This window comes from Notolepis coatsorum, assembly GCF_963971535.1.
Source record: "Notolepis coatsorum genome assembly, chromosome: 2".
In the NCBI taxonomy this organism is placed as follows: Eukaryota; Metazoa; Chordata; class Actinopteri; order Aulopiformes; family Paralepididae; genus Notolepis; species Notolepis coatsorum.
In genome coordinates, this window is record NC_140166.1 from 56523732 (window position 1) to 56540819 (window position 17088).

The 17088-nt window shown below is 45.0% G+C and overlaps 1 protein-coding gene across 4 annotated transcripts in view; it reads right to left on the reverse strand.

Moving 5' to 3' along the window:
• The window catches only part of cog4 (component of oligomeric golgi complex 4), a 66213-nt gene that overhangs the window by 25581 nt on the left and 23544 nt on the right, over nucleotides 1-17088 (reverse strand). For all 4 annotated transcript variants that reach the window (XM_084307577.1, XM_084307576.1, XM_084307579.1 and 1 more), the window contains 2 exons: nucleotides 7298-7464; nucleotides 769-934 (listed from right to left, as the gene is read on the reverse strand). In XM_084307577.1, coding sequence (XP_084163703.1) covers nucleotides 769-934; nucleotides 7298-7464 — 333 coding nt within the window. The remainder of the gene's footprint in view (nucleotides 1-768; nucleotides 935-7297; nucleotides 7465-17088) is intronic.

Here is a 17088-nt window from a genome sequence, read left to right on the forward strand (position 1 = left end):
GGCAGCCTTGGCCTGGGTCTGGGTCTGGGTCAGGGTCTCACCAGGAAGGCAGCCTTGGCCTGGGTCAGGGTTAGTGTCTGGGTCAGGGTCTCACCAGGAAGGCAGCCTTGGCCTGGGTCTGGGTCTGGGTCAGGGTCTGGGTCTCACCAGGAAGGCAGCCTTGGCCTGGGTCTGGGTCAGGGTCTCAACAGGAAGGCAGCCTTGGCCTGGGTCAGGGTTAGTGTCTGGGTCAGGGTCTCACCAGGAAGGCAGCCTTGGCCTGGGGCCTGGGTCAGGGTCTGGGTCTGGGTCAGGGTCTCACCAGGAAGGCAGCCTTGGCCTGGGTCTGGGTCTGGGTCTCACCAGGAAGGCAGCCTTGGCCTGGGTCTGGGTCAGGGTCTGGGTCTCACCAGGAAGGCAGCCTTGGCCTGGGTCTGGGTCTGGGTCAGGGTCTCACCAGGAAGGCAGCCTTGGCCTGGGTCAGGGTTAGTGTCTGGGTCAGGGTCTCACCAGGAAGGCAGCCTTGGCCTGGGTCAGGGTTAGTGTCTGGGTCAGGGTCTCACCAGGAAGGCAGCCTTGGCCTGGGTCTGGGTCTGGGTCAGGGTCTCACCAGGAAGGCAGCCTTGGCCTGGGTCAGGGTTAGTGTCTGGGTCAGGGTCTGGGTCTGGGTCTCACCAGGAAGGCAGCCTTGGCCTGGGGTCAGGGTCTGGGTCAGGGTCTGGGTCTCACCAGGAAGGCAGCCTTGGCCTGGGGTTAGGGTCTGGGTCTGGGTCAGGGTCAGGGTCTCACCAGGAAGGCAGCCTTGGCCTGCTCCGCGCTCTCGATGCCCAGGCTGTTGAACTTGCCCTGCTGCAGACTGCTGTGCATCAGGCTCACGGCGCTGCTCACTCCTCTCTGGATGTCCTGCAGGGTGGTGGCAGGGAAGCCCTGCTTCAGCTTACAGCACAACACCTCCCTGGAGAGGGGAGAGAGGGGAGAGGGGAGAGAGAGGAGAGAGAGGAGGAGAGGAGAGGGAGATGAGGAGGAGAGGGAGATGGAGAGAGAGAGAGGAGGAGGAGAGAGAGATGGAGGAGAGGGAGATGGAGGAGAGAGAGGAGAGAGGGACAGGAGAGAGACAGGAGAGAGAGACAGGAGGGGAGAGAGACGGGAAAGGAGAGAGACAGGAGAGAGACGGGAGGGGAGAGAGACATGAGAGAGAGAGACAGGAGGGAAGAGGGAGACAGGAGAGAGAGGAGAGGGAGACGGAGGAGAGAGGAGAGAGAGGAGAGTGACAGGAGAGAGAGACGGGAGGGGAGAGGGAGACAGGAGAGAGAGGAGAGGGAGACGGAGGAGAGAGGAGAGAGACAGGAGAGAGAGGAGAGTGACAGGAGAGAGAGACGGGAGGGGAGAGGGAGACGGGAGAGACAGGAGAGGAGAGAGGAGAGACACAGAAGAGAGATGGAGGAGACAGAAGAGAGATGGAGGAGAGAGAAGAGAGATGGAGAGAAGAGAGATGGAGGAGAGAAGAGAGATGGAGGAGAGAGAAGAGAGATGGAGGAGAGAGAAGAGAGATGGAGGAGAGAGAAGAGAGATGGAGGAGAGATGGAGGAGACAGAAGAGAGATGGAGGAGAGAGAAGAGAGATGGAGGAGAGAGAAGAGAGATGGAGGAGACGGAAGAGAGATGGAGGAGACAGAAGAGAGATGGAGAGAGAAGAGAGATGGAGGAGAGAGAAGAGAGATGGAGGAGAGAGAAGAGAGATGGAGGAGAGAGAAGAGAGATGGAGGAGAGATGGAGACAGAAGAGAGATGGAGGAGAGAGAAGAGAGATGGAGGAGAGAGAAGAGAGATGGAGGAGAGAGAAGAGAGATGGAGGAGAGATGGAGGAGACAGAAGAGAGATGGAGGAGAGAGAAGAGAGATGGAGGAGAGAGAAGAGAGATGGAGGAGACAGAAGAGAGATGGAGGAGACAGAAGAGAGATGGAGGAGAGAGAAGAGAGATGGAGGAGACGGAAGAGAGATGGAGGAGACAGAAGAGAGATGGAGGAGACAGAAGAGAGATGGAGGAGAGAGAAGAGAGATGGAAGAGACGGAAGAGAGATGGAGGAGAGAGAAGAGAGATGGAGGAGACAGAAGAGAGATGGAGGAGAGAGAAGAGAGATGGAGGAAACGGAAGAGAGATGGAGGAGAGAGAAGAGAGATGGAGGAGAGAGAAGAGAGATGGAGGAGACAGAAGAGAGATGGAGGAGAGACAGAAGAGAGATGGAGGAGACGGAAGAGAGATGGAGGAGACAGAAGAGAGATGGAGGAGAGAGAAGAGAGATGGAGGAGAGATGGAGGAGAGAGAAGAGAGATGGAGGAGACAGAAGAGAGATGGAGGAGAGATGGAGGAGAGAGAAGAGAGATGGAGGAGACAGAAGAGAGATGGAGGAGAGAGAAGAGAGATGGAGGAGAGAGAAGAGAGATGGAGGAGAGATGGAGGAGACAGAAGAAAGATGGAGGAGAGAGAAGAGAGATGGAGGAGAGAGAGACAGAAGAGAGATGGAGGAGAGAGAAGAGAGATGGAGGAGACAGAAGAGAGATGGAGGAGAGAGAAGAGAGATGGAGGAGAGAGAAGAGAGATGGAGGAGAGACAGAAGAGAGATGGAGGAGACAGAAGAGAGATGGAGGAGAGAGAAGAGAGATGGAGGAGACGGAAGAGAGATGGAGGAGAGAGAAGAGAGATGGAGGAGAGAGAAGAGAGATGGGAGAGAGAAGAGAGATGGAGGAGACAGAAGAGAGATGGAGGAGAGACAGAAGAGAGATGGAGGAGAGAGAAGAGAGATAGAAGAGAGATGGAGGAGAGAGAAGAGAGATGGAGGAGAGAGAAGAGAGATGGAGGAGACAGAAGAGAGATGGAGGAGAGACAGAAGAGAGATGGAGGAGACAGAAGAGAGATGGAGGAGAGAGAAGAGAGATGGAGGAGACGGAAGAGAGATGGAGGAGACAGTAGAGAGATGGAGGAGACAGAAGAGAGATGGAGGAGAGAGAAGAGAGATGGAGGAGACAGAAGAGAGATGGAGGAGAGAGAAGAGAGATGGAGGAGAGAGAGACATAAGAGAGATGGAGGAGAGAGAAGAGAGATGGAGGAGAGAGAGACAGAAGAGAGATGGAGGAGAGAGAAGAGAGATGGAGGAGACAGAAGAGAGATGGAGGAGACGGAAGAGAGATGGAGGAGAGAGAAGAGAGATGGAGGAGAGAGAAGAGAGATGGAGGAGAGAGAAGAGAGATGGAGGAGACAGAAGAGAGATGGAGGAGAGACAGAAGAGAGATGGAGGAGACAGAAGAGAGATGGAGGAGAGAGAAGAGAGATGGAGGAGACGGAAGAGAGATGGAGGAGAGAGAAGAGAGATGGAGGAGACAGAAGAGAGATGGAGGAGGGAGAAGAGAGATGGAGGAGAGATGGAGGAGAGAGAAGAGAGATGGAGGAGACAGAAGAGAGATGGAGGAGAGAGAAGAGAGATGGAGGAGAGAGAGACAGAAGAGAGATGGAGGAGAGAGAAGAGAGATGGAGGAGAGAGAGACAGAAGAGAGATGGAGGAGAGAGAAGAGAGATGGAGGAGACAGAAGAGAGATGGAGGAGAGAGAAGAGAGATGGAGGAGAGAGAAGAGAGATGGAGGAGAGAGAAGAGAGATGGAGGAGAGACAGAAGAGAGATGGAGGAGAGACAGAAGAGAGATGGAGGAGACAGAAGAGAGATGGAGGAGAGAGAAGAGAGATGGAGGAGAGAGAAGAGAGATGGAGGAGACAGAAGAGAGATGGAGGAGAGAGAAGAGAGATGGAGGAGACGGAAGAGAGATGGAGGAGACGGAAGAGAGATGGAGGAGAGACAGAAGAGAGATGGAGGAGACAGAAGAGAGATGGAGGAGAGAGAAGAGAGATGGAGGAGAGAGAAGAGAGATGGAGGAGAGAGAGACAGAAGAGAGATGGAGGAGAGAGAAGAGAGATGGAGGAGACGGAAGAGAGATGGAGGAGACAGAAGAGAGATGGAGGAGAGAGAAGAGAGATGGAGGAGAGATGGAGGAGAGAGAAGAGAGATGGAGGAGACAGAAGAGAGATGGAGGAGAGATGGAGGAGAGAGAAGAGAGATGGAGGAGACAGAAGAGAGATGGAGGAGAGAGAAGAGAGATGGAGGAGAGAGAGACAGAAGAGAGATGGAGGAGAGAGAAGAGAGATGGAGGAGAGAGAGACAGAAGAGAGATGGAGGAGAGAGAAGAGAGATGGAGGAGACAGAAGAGAGATGGAGGAGAGAGAAGAGAGATGGAGGAGAGAGAAGAGAGATGGAGGAGACAGAAGAGAGATGGAGGAGAGAGAAGAGAGATGGAGGAGAGAGAAGAGAGATGGAGGAGAGAGAAGAGAGATGGAGGAGAGAGAGAGAAGAGAGATGGAGGAGACAGAAGAGAGATGGAGGAGAGAGAAGAGAGATGGAGGAGACAGAAGAGAGATGGAGGAGAGAGAAGAGAGATGGAGGAGACAGAAGAGAGATGGAGGAGAGAGAAGAGAGATGGAAGAGAGAGAGACAAGAGAGATGGAAGAGACAGAAGAGAGACGGAGGAGAGAGAAGAGAGATGGAGGAGACAGAAGAGAGATGGAGGAGAGAGAGAAGAGAGATGGAGGACAGAGACAGAAGAGAGATGGAGGAGAGAGAAGAGAGATGGAGGAGAGAGAGACGGAAGAGAGATGGAGGAGAGAGACAGAAGAGAGGAGGAGAGAGACAGAAGAGAGGAGGAGAGAGACAGAAGAGAGATGGAGGAGAGAGAGAAGAGAGATGGAGGAGAGAGAGACGGAAGAGAGATGGAGGAGAGACAGAAGAGATGGAGGAGAGAGAGACGGAAGAGAGATGGAGGAGAGAGACAGAAGAGAGATGGAGGAGAGAGACGGAAGAGAGATGGAGGAGAGAGACAGAAGAGAGATGGAGGAGAGAGACGGAAGAGAGATGGAGAGAGAGAGACAGAAGAGAGATGGAGAGAGACAGAAGAGAGATGGAGGAGAGACAGAAGAGAGATGGAGGAGAGACAGAAGAGAGATGGAGGAGAGAGAGACAGAAGAGAGATGGAGGAGAGAGACAGAAGAGAGATGGAGGAGAGAGAGAAGAGAGATGGAGGAGAGAGACAGAAGAGAGATGGAGGAGAGACAGAAGAGAGATGGAGGAGAGACAGAAGAGAGATGGAGGAGAGAGAAGAGAGATGGAGGAGAGAGAGACGGAAGAGAGAGAGACGGAAGAGAGATGGAGGAGAGATGGAGGAGAGAGAGAAGAGAGATGGAGGAGAGACAGAAGAGAGATGGAGGAGAGAGACAGAAGAGAGATGGAGGAGAGAGAGAAGAGAGATGGAGGAGAGACAGAAGAGAGATGGAGGAGAGAGACAGAAGAGAGATGGAGGAGAGACAGAAGAGAGATGGAGGAGAGAGAGACGGAAGAGAGAGAGACGGAAGAGAGATGGAGGAGAGATGGAGGAGAGAGAGACGGAAGAGAGATGGAGGAGAGAGAGAAGAGAGATGGAGGAGAGACGGAAGAGAGATGGAGGAGAGACAGAAGAGAGATGGAGGAGAGAGAGACAGAAGAGAGATGGATGAGAGAGACAGAAGAGAGATGGAGGAGAGACGGAAGAGAGATGGAGGAGAGAGAGAGAAGAGAGATGGAGGAGAGAGAGAAGAGAGATGGAGGAGAGAGACAGAAGAGAGATGGAGGAGAGAGATATACGCTGTATACGGAAGCGGCTCTCAAGGTGACGATTAGACAACACTTTCTGTTGTCAGTAGATGGCAGCATTGGTTTAAAATTAAAAGGTGAAAATGTTGAGAACTACAACACTGCATTTCCCAAGAGCGTTAGCACAGGTCACAGGTCACTGGGATGTGTCTATATTCTTCGACGTGATCTGAACAGCGGTAAACTATTACTGCGACCTAGGTATAGCGGCCGCGAATGGTAAACGAATTATCTAATTAACTAATTATTATGGAGGAGAGAGAGACGGAAGAGAGATGGAGGAGAGAGACAGAAGAGAGATGGAGGAGAGAGACGGAAGAGAGATGGAGGAGAGAGACAGAAGAGAGATGGAGGAGAGAGACGGAAGAGAGATGGAGAGAGAGAGACAGAAGAGAGATGGAGAGAGAGAGACAGAAGAGAGATGGAGGAGAGAGACAGAAGAGAGATGGAGGAGAGACAGAAGAGAGATGGAGGAGAGAGAGACAGAAGAGAGATGGAGGAGAGAGACAGAAGAGAGATGGAGGAGAGAGAGAAGAGAGATGGAGGAGAGACAGAAGAGAGATGGAGGAGAGACAGAAGAGAGATGGAGGAGAGACAGAAGAGAGATGGAGGAGAGAGAAGAGAGATGGAGGAGAGAGAGACGGAAGAGAGAGAGACGGAAGAGAGATGGAGGAGAGATGGAGGAGAGAGAGAAGAGAGATGGAGGAGAGACAGAAGAGAGATGGAGGAGAGAGACAGAAGAGAGATGGAGGAGAGAGAGAAGAGAGATGGAGGAGAGACAGAAGAGAGATGGAGGAGAGAGACAGAAGAGAGATGGAGGAGAGACAGAAGAGAGATGGAGGAGAGAGAGACGGAAGAGAGAGACGGAAGAGAGATGGAGGAGAGATGGAGGAGAGAGAGACAGAAGAGAGATGGAGAGAGAGAAGAGAGATGGAGGAGAGATGGAAGAGAGATGGAGGAGAGACAGAAGAGAGATGGAGGAGAGAGAGACAGAAGAGAGATGGATGAGAGAGACAGAAGAGAGATGGAGGAGAGAGACGGAAGAGAGATGGAGGAGAGAGAGAGAAGAGAGATGGAGGAGAGAGAGAAGAGAGATGGAGGAGAGAGACAGAAGAGAGATGGAGGAGAGAGATATACGCTGTATACGGAAGCGGCTCTCAAGGTGACGATTAGACAACACTTTCTGTTGTCAGTAGATGGCAGCATTGGTTTAAAATTAAAAGGTGAAAATGTTGAGAACTACAACACTGCATTTCCCAAGAGCGTTAGCACAGGTCACAGGTCACTGGGATGTGTCTATATTCTTCGACGTGATCTGAACAGCGGTAAACTATTACTGCGACCTCGGTATAGCGGCCGCAAATGGTAAACTAATTATCTTAACAAAAGTGCGCTGGTAGTGTTACATATGTTGTCTAAAGGGGGACATATGGTACAATTTAAGAGTTGAATGATAATCGGCATAAAAAGGACAAGATAAAGCATCGTTAATTTGTAAGAAACCTCAATGAAAACGGCGCAGGGTGCTATTGTTATGAAAATGTGATAGAATCCTATAAAAATGTGGACGCATTTGGCCTACGTTCCGTTACCTGAAGTCTGACTCTAGGATGGAGGTGGAGTGGTTGATCATGGCACCCAGGCAGTCGATGCTGGAGCTGGATAAAGCTCGGCTGATGCACTTCTTAACGATGTAGAAACAGTCGTCCACCATGCTGGAGGTCAGCTGACCCTTGTCATATGTATCCATAGCAACAGCCTGAGAAGGAAAAGTTCATATATATATATCTTTTTTTAAATTATGGTCTCTGACGCTCATGAGCATCCTATTCATTCCGTTTGTTCTATTTTGTTTTGGTCCGTTTTAGTTCCGTTTTCCGTTTGCTCCGTTCCGTTTTTTGCATTTTGTTTCTTAGTTTAGGTCACCGTTATCCTCTCCCCTCCCCCTTTCTATTGTAAAGCGCCTTGGGTACGTGAAAGGCCCTATATAAATTCAAGCCATTATTATTATTATTATTAAAATGAAAGTGAATGATTATGCTGCTATTTTAACACAATCCCGCCCAAGCACGGATATCTCCGTGATTCGATTCCACCCGTTGTGGACAGAAGCACGGACATGTCCGTGGGAAGGTTGTTTTGGCTTTATTCCATTTTAATAACCTATTCAAGGTCGCCGAGTGGCACTGCAGATTTACCCTACTCTTTTTTTCTTTTTTAAACTTTGGCCATTTCCCTGGCTCTTTTATACGTTTATCGCATTTATACTTGGTCAAGTTCGACCGACAGAAGCAGGCTGAAAGGGTTCAGATGGGGGGGAAGACAATCCGTGACGAGCACGGTTGTCCACGGCGCTGAAATAGCACTCGCGGTACGTGGTGAGCTACTGGAGCTCCCCTACCCTACTCTTTGAATTCGCCAATGTGCATTACCGGCCAGATCCTCTTAGGGGCGCTGTCGCGATAATAGAGTGTGCCCTGTGGCAGAACGGTGGACTATTCTTTTTTACTTTCAATGGAGTTTTCAGTTAGCTGGGTTCTGGATATGCAGCTTGTAGCTTGAATTACGTTTTGGATCGCGGATTTCACTATGCAATAAGGGGATTTATCATCAGCCAATGGACATATCGATCTACCAGATGGCGATCGATAACGGGGAAATGCTCTGGGGGATCCCACCGGCCCACGGTAAGATCTTTTTCACGTAAAGTACATCCCGATCGGGCCTTGTTTTGATCCATCCGATCAATGAATGAGGCTAATGCGGTTATTGGTAATCAATAATCAGAAACGACGACCCCCGCCCCCCCCCCCCCCCTTTCATGCATACATGCTTGAGGATCGTGCCGATCATATGCAGTTTGAGTTATTTCTGTAGCATTATGTATAACGGAAATGTCATTGGATATAACGGTAGTAGCTATTAGCCCTTTATCTCGCCTTCCAGGAAATATCCCAGCCGAAATCCCTTATAACGCTTATATTCACGGCGCTATAAAATGAGAACGTATTGATGATTTTTTTTTCTTTAAGCCATTTTGAAGGGACGGTTTATGTCTCAATTGACAATGAGAATGGACAGATAGCAATACTATAAAGCAGTGCTTCTCAAACTTTTTCTGTCAGGCCCCCCTTTGGCGGACCAAAATATATTGGGCCCCCCCCCCTCGCCCCAACAAAATAGTCATGAAATGGGCCATGTTTAAATTTATTGAAATAACACCAATATTGTGACCTTTCAAATTGGCAACACCTTCCCTCGCGAGAGCCACCTTGCCTCGCTGTGAAACAGCACTGCAGAATGGTCAGCTCCCATCTCCTCACACAGCTCAGAGAACAGGCGCGCTTTCAGGGCTCGGGTTTTGATGAAATTTACCACGTTTATAACTTCTGTCAAAACCTCATTCAGCTCAGGGCTAAGCTGTCTTGACGCTGGCGCCTCTCTGTGAATTTACAGTGCGTCCATTGCGCGTTTGGCGAGACCCCCTTGATGAGCGCCTATAGCCCCCTCCTTTTCCCTGCCATGGCCTGCGCACCGTCAGAGCAAAAGCCCACACAGTTCTCCCATTTCAGTCCATGTTCTGTCAGGTAACTGTCAATAATTTTGAGGAGCTCATCAGCTGTCGCTGTTTTTGACATATTTGCAAAACAGCAGATCTTCACTCAGTGACTGGGAATTTACAAAGCGAACATAGGAAATAAGCAAACAGTCTTTATTGCTGTCAGTCTTTGACAAGGCAACACGCATGTCATCCTCAAGGCTCAACTTGGCCCTATATTTTGTTTTCAGAGCTGTCATGGATGAAAAGCCAGCTTCACACAGATATGTGGTGCTGAATGGTATCAACACCTTAACTGCTGCATCATGAGATACTTGGTACTCAGCGCCACACTCTGAAACTAGCTCTCCAGGTGGTATCAGATGAGATTTCAATGAGTTCTTCCAAGAGTTTGGATGGAGATGTGTCAGGAAGCTTTGTCTCAATGTTGTCTGTAAAGTTTTTTTTTATCCAGAGTAACTTGGTGATCCTTTTCTGTGTTTTATTAAATAAATATGGTATCCAAATATCCAAATATGGTATTTTAATGGAGAACAGTGCAGCTGCAACAGATAGCACTTTAGTGATAATTTTCTTTAATAAAAAAAAAAAAAAAAAAAATGTTTTTTTTTTTATATAAATCTTAAGGCCCCCCCTGTCATGCCTCCGCGCCCCCCACTTTGAGAAACACTGCTATAAAGTATAGATTTAGCTCTACAAACAGCCCCAAGTCTGTTTACATTTGCCGGTCCTCTAGAGATTTATTAGACGCATCCCAGTGGCCCCGAATGTGTTAATGCATTCTGCCAAAGACGTATCTCTTACCTTAACCTTCTAATACATTCTACCACACTACACTCCACATCCACACTGTGATTATTATATATGACTCATTACATCAACACTGTGATTATTATAAATGAGGCTCATTACATCCACACTACTCTGTTGTTAAGTTGTGAGCGACGCACTGCTCTGTTGTTCTATAAGGTAATTTAGAACTGTACAGGGCTGTACACTGCGACGAGATTATCGCAAATTGCCCCTTTAATTGACCGTTGCGATTGGTAAATAATATTTGGGGGCGGGCTTGCGAGTAGTGATTTCAAGCCTTGCATTCGCATTTCACTCCTAAATGATCCAAGGCGTGTGATGACGCTGAGCACTCAGGTATGATCAGCGGGAAAATCAACTGAGCACTCGCTCTGATAGACTGGCTGACTAGCTATGAAGAAAAGTAAAGTTAGTAGTAGGGATGGGAATCGATGGTTCCTAACTGGGTTTTGGTCATATGCTCCCGAAATTCTCCCGCTGTTTGGCTGCTTCTATGTGCAGTGAAAACTACTCGAAATGCTTTAGAACCTAGTCATTGATTTAGTTCAGGGTTAGCCGCGGAGCTAACGCTAGCTAACGTGAGCTAATCAAGCTGACAAGCTCACAGAGAGAGATAAACAGCTGACAGCAGGTAGTACAGGTACAAATACAATAAAACAAGGGGTGGGGGCTGTTGTGTAAACCTTGTACTCTTTAGTTCACATATAATAAGAGACGGAGGGTTGACTGTTTACTAGTAGGGAGTCCTAGTTATGAGTCGATGTGTATTCGAGTTGAGGGCACGCTGAATATAGTCAATAGGGTCCAGCTGCAGCGCCGGATAATCCTGGCCGTAGCTGGAGGCTACAGTATAGGGTCCAGCTGCAGCTCCGGAGAATCCTGGCCGTAGCTGGAGGCTACTCGAGTACACACAGACAGTGGAGCTGGTTGCATATAGCGAGCATTTTTTTTTGTTTTTTTATATATTTTTTTTATTATTGCAAAACAAAAATTATTAAAAGTCAGTACTCAACACATAATGCATAATGAAACTAACAGTCAAGGTGGTTAAAATTACATGCAAGTACAGAAACAAGACAAAAAAAAAAGTCTATAATAACATTTTAACCGTATACAGTGTATATCCAGCGAAATTAACAATTATATAAATGTTTATATAGGACATACCCCTAATACCTATTTTCTAAAACCCTACACACATATGCTCCAGCTCGAACCCCCCCCTCCCGGACCCCTCCTTGGATAGTACCTCCATTATCCCTCACTCCTAACCAGACACTACCATTATAAGCTAGCTTTTATTCTCTCCACCACTTCTACCCACATTGACATTTTGGATTCGTTGAGACCCAGAATTCTTGCTGTAGATATTTCTTGATATATCACATCGAGATATGTAAGAGACCAAACTTTCCGGCACATTTTTTCCGGTTGAAACCAGCGTGATGCGATCAGTTTTTTAGCTACTGTGATACCCGATAAGACCAATCTCTTTAGCTGTGGATTTACTGCAAACTCAAAAACATCATTTAAAAGCAATACAGAGGGGTGTACTGGTATATTCCAAGATACGAGTTTTGATAATTGATGGGTCACATCTTTCCAGAATGCCTTAACTGGTGGGCAGTCCCAATACATGTGCATAAATGTCCCTTCGTCTCCATTTGTACATTGGGAGCATTTTGAGTCCTGTTTCAGGCCCATTCTGTTCAGTCTTATAGGAGTCAAGTATGTCCTGTGAATATAGTTAAGATTGATTTGTTGATGGTCCGGGTTCCTTGATGTAAGACGGACATTTGCCCATGCTTCTTGCCAATCAAAGTCACTTTCCAGGTCTGGAATATCCCTCCTCCAGACAGTGTCTAGTTGAAGGGTTTCATACGAGGACGTTAGTAATTAATAATAAAAACCTGATACAAAACCTCACAATGTTTCTCTTTCATAGAAAAATGTGTGGTATCTGTGGTGTTCAACTGGTATGTGTAATGGAACACCGTGAGACTTCAAACATAGGCGTAACTGTATGTAAAAAAGCCATGTGGACTCGGTGAGGTTAAACTTTGTGCATATTTCTCCATAACTACAGAAGCCCTGGTTATTAAAAATATCCCCTAATGAGTGTATGCCTTGCTCTTCCCATATAGGGAATCTTATAGGACGTTTTCCCATTAAGAGTGCATTGTTATTGAATATGGGAGTGTGATTATGCCATTTTTGAGGGTTAGGATATTTTTTTTGTGTTTCCCGCCATGTTCTGATTGCATGGGTAATTATGGGGCCAAATTTCCGCTCACAGTGCTTGATTGAAAGTTTAGTGTGTGCTATGTCCTTCAGTCTCTGTGGGGCTACTATGTTTTCTTCCAATTCTCTCCAAGATACCAAAGCCTGGGGATCAAACCATATTCTCAATGGTCTTAATGTGAAAGCTTTAAAATATTGTAAAAAATCTGGAACTGCCATGCCACCGTCTGCTTTATTTCTCTGTGCGGTGGATCTTTTTATGCAAGGTGGTTTGTTATTCCAAATAAATTTGTATGTGGAGGAGTGTAATCTTTTCCAGTAGCCCTCTGGAGGGGGTAACGGTAGCATTGAGCTGATGAAGTTGATTCTTGGTAATACATCCATCTTAACTATTGATACCCTTGCCTGTACTGAGTTTTTAAGTTTTGCCCACCTGTCCAGGTCGTCTTTGATTTTGTTCTGTATTTTTGTGTAATTGTGCTTCACCGTTTGTCTTATGGTGGGAAATATTTCCACACCCAAGCATCTAAAATGTTTTACCATGGGTATCGCACCTGGGAGGGTTGTGTCTTTTTTTGCATGGATGTTAAGAGGAAGGAAAGCCGACTTCGGCCAATTTATTTTAAATCCCGATAAATCACCAAAGTTCTCCATCAACTTGAGTAGATGCGGCAATGTGGTGTTGGGGTTTTGCATGAACAATATTACGTCGTCCGCATATAAACAAATTTTATGTTGTGTGCCCTTGATTACGATTGGTTCTATGTATTGGGATTGTCTTATATATTGTGCTAAAGGCTCTAATGATAGATCGAATAGTCCGGGACTAAGAGGGCAACCCTGTCTGGCTGAGCGTGATACCGGAAAGATTTCGGAGATGAATGTGCCTGTTGTAATCATGGCCGATGGGTCCTTGTATAATACTTTAATCATATCAATGAATCCTTTTCCTAACCCCATCCTTTCTAATACTGCCCATAGAAACGACCATTCCAGCCTGTCAAATGCTTTCATAGCATCCAGGGATAGCATCGCCTTAGGTGTGGTGTCCTCTTTGTCTGCATCTAGTACGTGCAGTATTCGTCTTATGTTATCATTGATCAGGCGACCTCTTATGAAGCCAGTTTGGTCCGGATGAACTAAAGACGTCATATGCTTTTGCAATCTGATGGCTAATACCTTAGAGTACAGTTTGACATCGGTTCCGAGGAGGCTTAAAGGTCTGTAACTACCGCACTCGGTGGGGTCTTTGTCTTTTTTGAGAAGGACTGAAATGAGTGCGATATTGTGGTGTTTATGGAAGCTCCCCTCCTTGACTGAGTATAAGATCATATTTAGTAATAAGGGTCCAAATATGTCCCAACAAGAAAGGTACATTTCTGATGGGATACCGTCTCTTCCCGGAGCCTTACCATTTTTCATTCCGGATATGGCCTTCTTGAGTTCTTCTAATGTGATCGGTGCTTCTAACTGTTTAGCGTCGTCCTCCGAAAGTTTAGGGAGAATAATTTGATTAAGATATGTGTCCAATTTGTTTTGATCAAAGGTCGTTTTTGAATTATACAAGTCGGAGTAGAATTCTTTGAATGTATCGTTTATTATTTTGGGGTCTGTTACAAGTACTTGTTGTTTTCTAATGGCAGTTATATCTGCAAATTTTGCATTAATTCTTAATCGCATGGCTAATAGGTGACTAGGTTTAGAACCTTGGAAATACTGCTGTTGTCTTGTGCTGCATATTTGCATTTCCGATTTTTGTCTGTATATTGCATTGATCTCTGTTTTTAGAATGTTAACTTGATTTTCTAGTCTAGTTGAGTTGTTGTATTTTAAAGAATTAAATAACGTTGAGTAAAGCGTTTCCATTTCAGACAGTTTTGTGCATTGATTTTTGCGCAATATGGAGGAAAATCTATCCGTGAAATCCTTGATCATACCCTTTACCGACATCCATATTATTCTGGGGTCTTGCACCGCGTTTGCATTATCCCGTAGGAATACTGTGAGAGCTTCTTTGAGTTGTGTAATGAATTCCTTGTTGTTAAGCAGCATAGTATTAAAACGCCATCTTGGGGCCCGGGAAGATAGTATACCAAATGTTGCTTTTAGGATTAAATTACAGTGATCTGAAAGCGCATTGGGTATCATTTCCACTTCATATTTATCAAATAGTCTCGGGGATGCAAAGACGTAATCAATTCTGGATAATGTGTTGTGTCTCGCCGATCGACAGGAGTACTTTCGGGTCGTGGGATTAAGTGAACGCCATAAATCAATTACCCCTGTAGTCTTTGACCAATCTTTTAATGCTTTAGATGAATTTTTTTGTTCGCTGGAAAAGGCAAGGTAAGATTTGTCCATCCTTGGATTCCAAATGGCATTAAAATCCGCACCTATTATATATGAGTACTCGGGATGGTTTAACATTTCAACGGTTAGTGAAGTGAAGAAACCCACTTCGTACAAATTTGGGGCATATACCGCTGCCAACGCTATTTTCCTGTTATTATGTACAATCCTAGCTATAGTTATACGCCCCTCAGCATCCGACCATACCCCTTTTAATTCGATATTTAATTTACGTCTGACGACTATGGCTACACCTCGAGTTCTCGTACCAAAAGAAGAGTGACTAATATTATGGTATATGTTATCCGCTAACGTATCTATGTCTTCCTCTAAAATGTGCGTTTCGCTTAGTAGAGCCACGTCCACATGTTCTTTTTTCATCAGTGTGAGCACGCTTTTGCGTTTGTGTTGTTTGTTTATCCCACCGGTGTTCCATATCATTATATTCAAACTAGCCATAATCTATGCATGTTTGTGTAGTTTTTGGTAATGCTTCTGGAGTGCGAAGCTACAATAGATGTACATCCAATTAATGAGGTCCCGTTGAGCCGAGCTTAAAAACATATATATATACAAATAAAAATCCCCTATTTTCCCCTCGCCCAGAGAGTCGTACAGGCCTGTGTTCCAAAAACACATCCTCCGCGTATGACTTTCTCCCTTAGTCCACCGGATTGCCCAAACTGAGCATTGTAATCCTAATCTTCCTATGCTAATTGCCATAGGATCTAACATTTTCATTCTAATACAATAGAATGTCGCTTTTGGTCTTGCACCTTCCCTTACTGTAATGAAATATTGTGAAAAATGAAAAAAAAAAGAGAATAAACTTATCGACATATTCATTTGAACCCTCTACTAACATGTAGGAAAGTCAGGAAAAAGGAAAAGATTGTAGGGAAATATTGACACCTTAATGTGAAGAACAATGGAAAAGAACAATGTAAGTTAAAAGAAAGAGAAAAAATAGAATAATAAAAAAAAGATAAAGATAAGGAATGAGAGATAGAATAATACTCAACGTGGAGAAGCCACTAGAACTGAATTAAGTGATTAGATAAAATAGAAAAGCAGAGCCTTTTAGAGCTTCAATGTGCCAGTCTCTTCATCAGTGGAGTGATTACTTAAATTGTTAGAATAACCTTGTTGTGTTCATAAGTTTAGGTGTGGTTGATTTTTAAAGTATTATTAATATAGCGAGCATTTTGACTTGTTGCGTGGTGGCGATGTCTCGCAGATAATACAACTATTATTAGTATGATTATATAATATATATATTTTATTAAAAAAAAACAATCGATATAAATAATGGTAAAATTGTTATTAAAAAATGTGCCCCTAAAAAATCTTTTTTGCCCCTAAATTTCTCATTTAGGGGCAAGTGTGCCCCTAGTGAAAAAGCTTAGCGTACAGCCCTGACTTTGTAAAGAAACTCAAAGTGTTAAGAGCGATGCACTGCTCTGTTATATTTTTATTGAACTATTTTATCACACTTTTTACTGATGCACTGCTCTGTTGTATGTTAAATACCCTGATGTATGTCCGTTCTATTTTATTATTTTTATTTTTAAACTGAATCAAACCGCACTTTTTTTTTACTCATTTTTATTATTTGTATTACTGAATGAAACTGTAAACAGAGAGGCCTATTGGGATGCTAGATCCTAAGGTGAAACACTGTGATTGACCTTCCCTTGCTACCTCTCTTTTTTATGCTCGCTTATGCCTGTATTTTTCACTGTTGTGAAGCACTTTGAACTACAACTTCTGTATGAAAAGTGCTATACAAATAAAGTTATTATTATTATTATTATCATAAATGAGTCTCATTACATCAACACTTGTCACCTGCATTGTTTTCATCCTTTTTCTTATTCTCTATTTTATGCAAATGTCATATCTACTTACTGCTTTGAAGCACTTTGAGCTGCAATTCTTTTATGAAAGGTGCTACAAATAAGGTTAATTATTATTAATAATAATAATAATAATAATAATTATTATTATTATTATTATTTGAATAACACTCAAGTAATATGCATGATGTCACAGTGTGGGAAAGAGCTTTCAAGATAACCCAGCAGAGGATATTTAAAAAAGGTAATTCTGTCCTACGTTAATAATAATAATAATGCATTTAATATTTTTCTTTAAAAGGCGCCTTTCTGAGCACCCAAGGTCGCCGTACAGGGTTAAAAACAAATACAAGTACACACAGTAAAAACACAGTATTACAGAGTTACATAGGGGAGCAGTTATAATCAACTTTAAATTTAAGTGATTACGCCAGAATAATGTTTATTTAAATTTTTTTCTTTTTTTAAGATTTCTCTTTTGCCGTTTTTATCGCTTTATTTCTACTGGGCAGTCCAGTAGGGAGAGACAGAGGAGGAATGGGAGACAGAGTGGGGGGAAGACATT